Here is a 2577-nt window from a genome sequence, read left to right as displayed (position 1 = left end):
TTTGGACTCTGTGGGAGAGGGCGAGGGTGGGATGATTTGGGAGAATGACATTTAAACATGTATAATATCATACGTGAAACAAATCACCAGTCCAGATTCAATGCATGATACAGGATGCTCGGGGCTGGTGCACTGGGATGACCCAAAGGGATGGTAGGGGGAGGGAGGTGGGAGGAGGTTCAGGATGGGGAACAGGTGTACACCCATCGTGGATTCATGTTGATGTATGCCAAAACCAATACAATATTGTAATTAGCCTCTAATTAAAATAAATAAATTTATATTAAAAAAATGAAGACACATGTACATACAAAGATTTTACAAAAAAAGATCACAACGTATTTATTCATAACAGCTAAAAACCAGAAACAGTGCAAGTGTCAGTTAACAAATGACTTAATGAAAGAATTAAGGTATGTCTATATAACGAATTAAAACTAAAATACAATTAAGTGGAATAGAAAAGAATAAGCACAACAATATGGTATATCTCAAATTTTGAGATTAAGTTGAGTCAAAGAAGTCAAACCAAAAAGAAAAAAAGTATATATTATCTAATTCAAATACATAATATAACAGAAAATACAAACAAACCTATGTTGACAGAAATTACGCACGCCAAAGCGGGAATCCGGGAGGCAGGCACCTCTGCAATTAATGCATGCATTTAAAACTCCCGAACCTGCAGACGCCATGCACAGGAAACACCTCCAGGAGATACCTGACCAGAGTAGCAACGTTACCACCAGTTTCACGTGAGGATGGTATTCTAGCAAGACTTCTGAACTGCTTTCAGGCACGGGGGTCTCCGCCCTGGAGAAGGAGGAGGTAGACAGTGAGAACATCCCCCAGGAACTGCTTTCAAACCTGGGCCACCCACAAAGCCCCCCACGAAAACGGCTGAAAAGCAAAGGGAATGACAAGGACTTTGTGATTGTCCGCAGACCTAAGCTAAACCGAGAGAACTTTCCAGGTGTTTCTTGGGACTCCCTTCCAGACGAGCTGCTCTTAGGAATCTTTTCCTTTCTGTGCCTCCCTGAACTCCTGAAAGTCTCCAGTGTTTGTAAGAGATGGTATCATCTAGCGTTTGACGAGTCTCTCTGGCAAGACTGTAGACCTCGTGGGCAGAAACCTCTACCCAGATGTGGTTGGTCGGCTTTTGTCCCGAGGGGTGGTTGCCTTCCGCTGTCCACGATCATTTATGGACCAACCGTCAGTTGATCATTTCAGCCCTTTCCGACTACAGCGCCTAGACCTGTCGAACTCTGTGATCTATGCGTCTACCCTGCACGGCCTTCTGTCTCACTGCTCCAAGTTGCAGAATCTCAGCCTGGAAGGCCTCCGACTTTCAGATCCGGTTGTTGATAATCTTGCTCAGAACACAAATTTACCACGACTAAACCTTTCTGGGTGTTCTGGATTCTCTGAATCTGCCCTGAAGACTTTGCTGAGCAACTGTTCCAGATTGGATGAACTGAACCTCTCTTGGTGCTATGATTTCACTGAAAAGCCTGTACAGGTGGCTGTTGCACATGTGTCAGAGACTATCACCCAGCTGAAGCTCAGCGGGTACCGAAAGAATCTGCAGAGATCAGATGTCTCTACCTTAGTTAGAAGATGTCCCAACCTTGTCCACCTAGACTTAAGTGATAGTGTCATGCTGAAAAATGACTGCTTTCCAGAATTTTACCAACTCGATTACCTCCAACACCTATCACTCAGTCGGTGCTATGACATAATACCTGAAACTTTACTTGAACTTGGAGAAATTCCCACATTAAAAACACTACAAGTCTTTGGAATTGTACCAGATGGTACCCTTCAACTGTTAAAGGAAGCCCTCCCTCATCTACAGATTAATTGCTCCCATTTCACCACCATCGCCAGGCCAACCATTGGCAACAAGAAGAAGCAAGAGATATGGGGCATCAAATGCCTACTGTCACTGGAGAAGCCCAGTTGCCTATGAAGCCTCTATTGCAAGATGGTGTCTCCTCTTTTTTTGAACAGGGAAAGTAAGCAGGAAGCCCAATTGTGGAGAGCTCAGCTATTTTTATTCTTGGTTTTCTGTTGCCTTCCTTCTACAAGTATATTAGAGAACCACTGGAGACAGAAAACTATGAAGTGTTGCTTTTTAGAAATGACTATGAAAGCTGTTATCACTGCTATACCCTTAAGAGCCTCAGCTCTACGCTTTTTGAAATTTTAGGGAGAGTGAGCCTATAATTTCAAGATACCTTAAATAGCAAAATTTGAACCATGTCTTCCAAGTGCCATTCTTCATAAATCTATCTAGAATCAAGCTTAAAAATCACTACCAGCAAATCATTTTCGTAGCCTATATGGCAACTGAACATTCTTCTATTTAATTTTTCAGCACTGCTTTATTATAAGACATAGGTTGCAAAAATAATAAGCTATTTGTATTGTAAGCTGACAAGAATGAGAATCATAGAGTAGATCTGCAGCACTGTCTTCTGAGGATGGCAAGAAAAATAGACATTTCAACTGTACCTTTATATTTGCAGTCAGGTTGATGGAAACAAATAGCCCCAGGTCATTCACCTTAAAACCTAA

The 2577-nt window shown here is 42.1% G+C and overlaps 1 protein-coding gene across 1 annotated transcript; it reads left to right on the top strand.

Moving 5' to 3' along the window:
- Window positions 1-369: 369 nt before the first annotated feature.
- LOC785617 (S-phase kinase-associated protein 2-like) lies at window positions 370-2024 on the top strand. Its single transcript, XM_059882154.1, is given in 2 exon segments — window positions 370-1107; window positions 1109-2024. Coding segments are annotated over 2 exon segments (1311 nt in total). The 5' UTR covers window positions 370-657; the 3' UTR covers window positions 1970-2024.
- The last annotated feature ends 553 nt before the right edge of the window (window positions 2025-2577 follow it).

The sequence above is a fragment of the Bos taurus genome, chromosome 26 (genome assembly GCF_002263795.3).
Source record: "Bos taurus isolate L1 Dominette 01449 registration number 42190680 breed Hereford chromosome 26, ARS-UCD2.0, whole genome shotgun sequence".
NCBI lineage: Eukaryota > Metazoa > Chordata > Mammalia > Artiodactyla > Bovidae > Bos > Bos taurus.
Note: the sequence above shows the minus strand (reverse complement) of the source record. Positions and strands in the feature narration are given on the sequence as shown.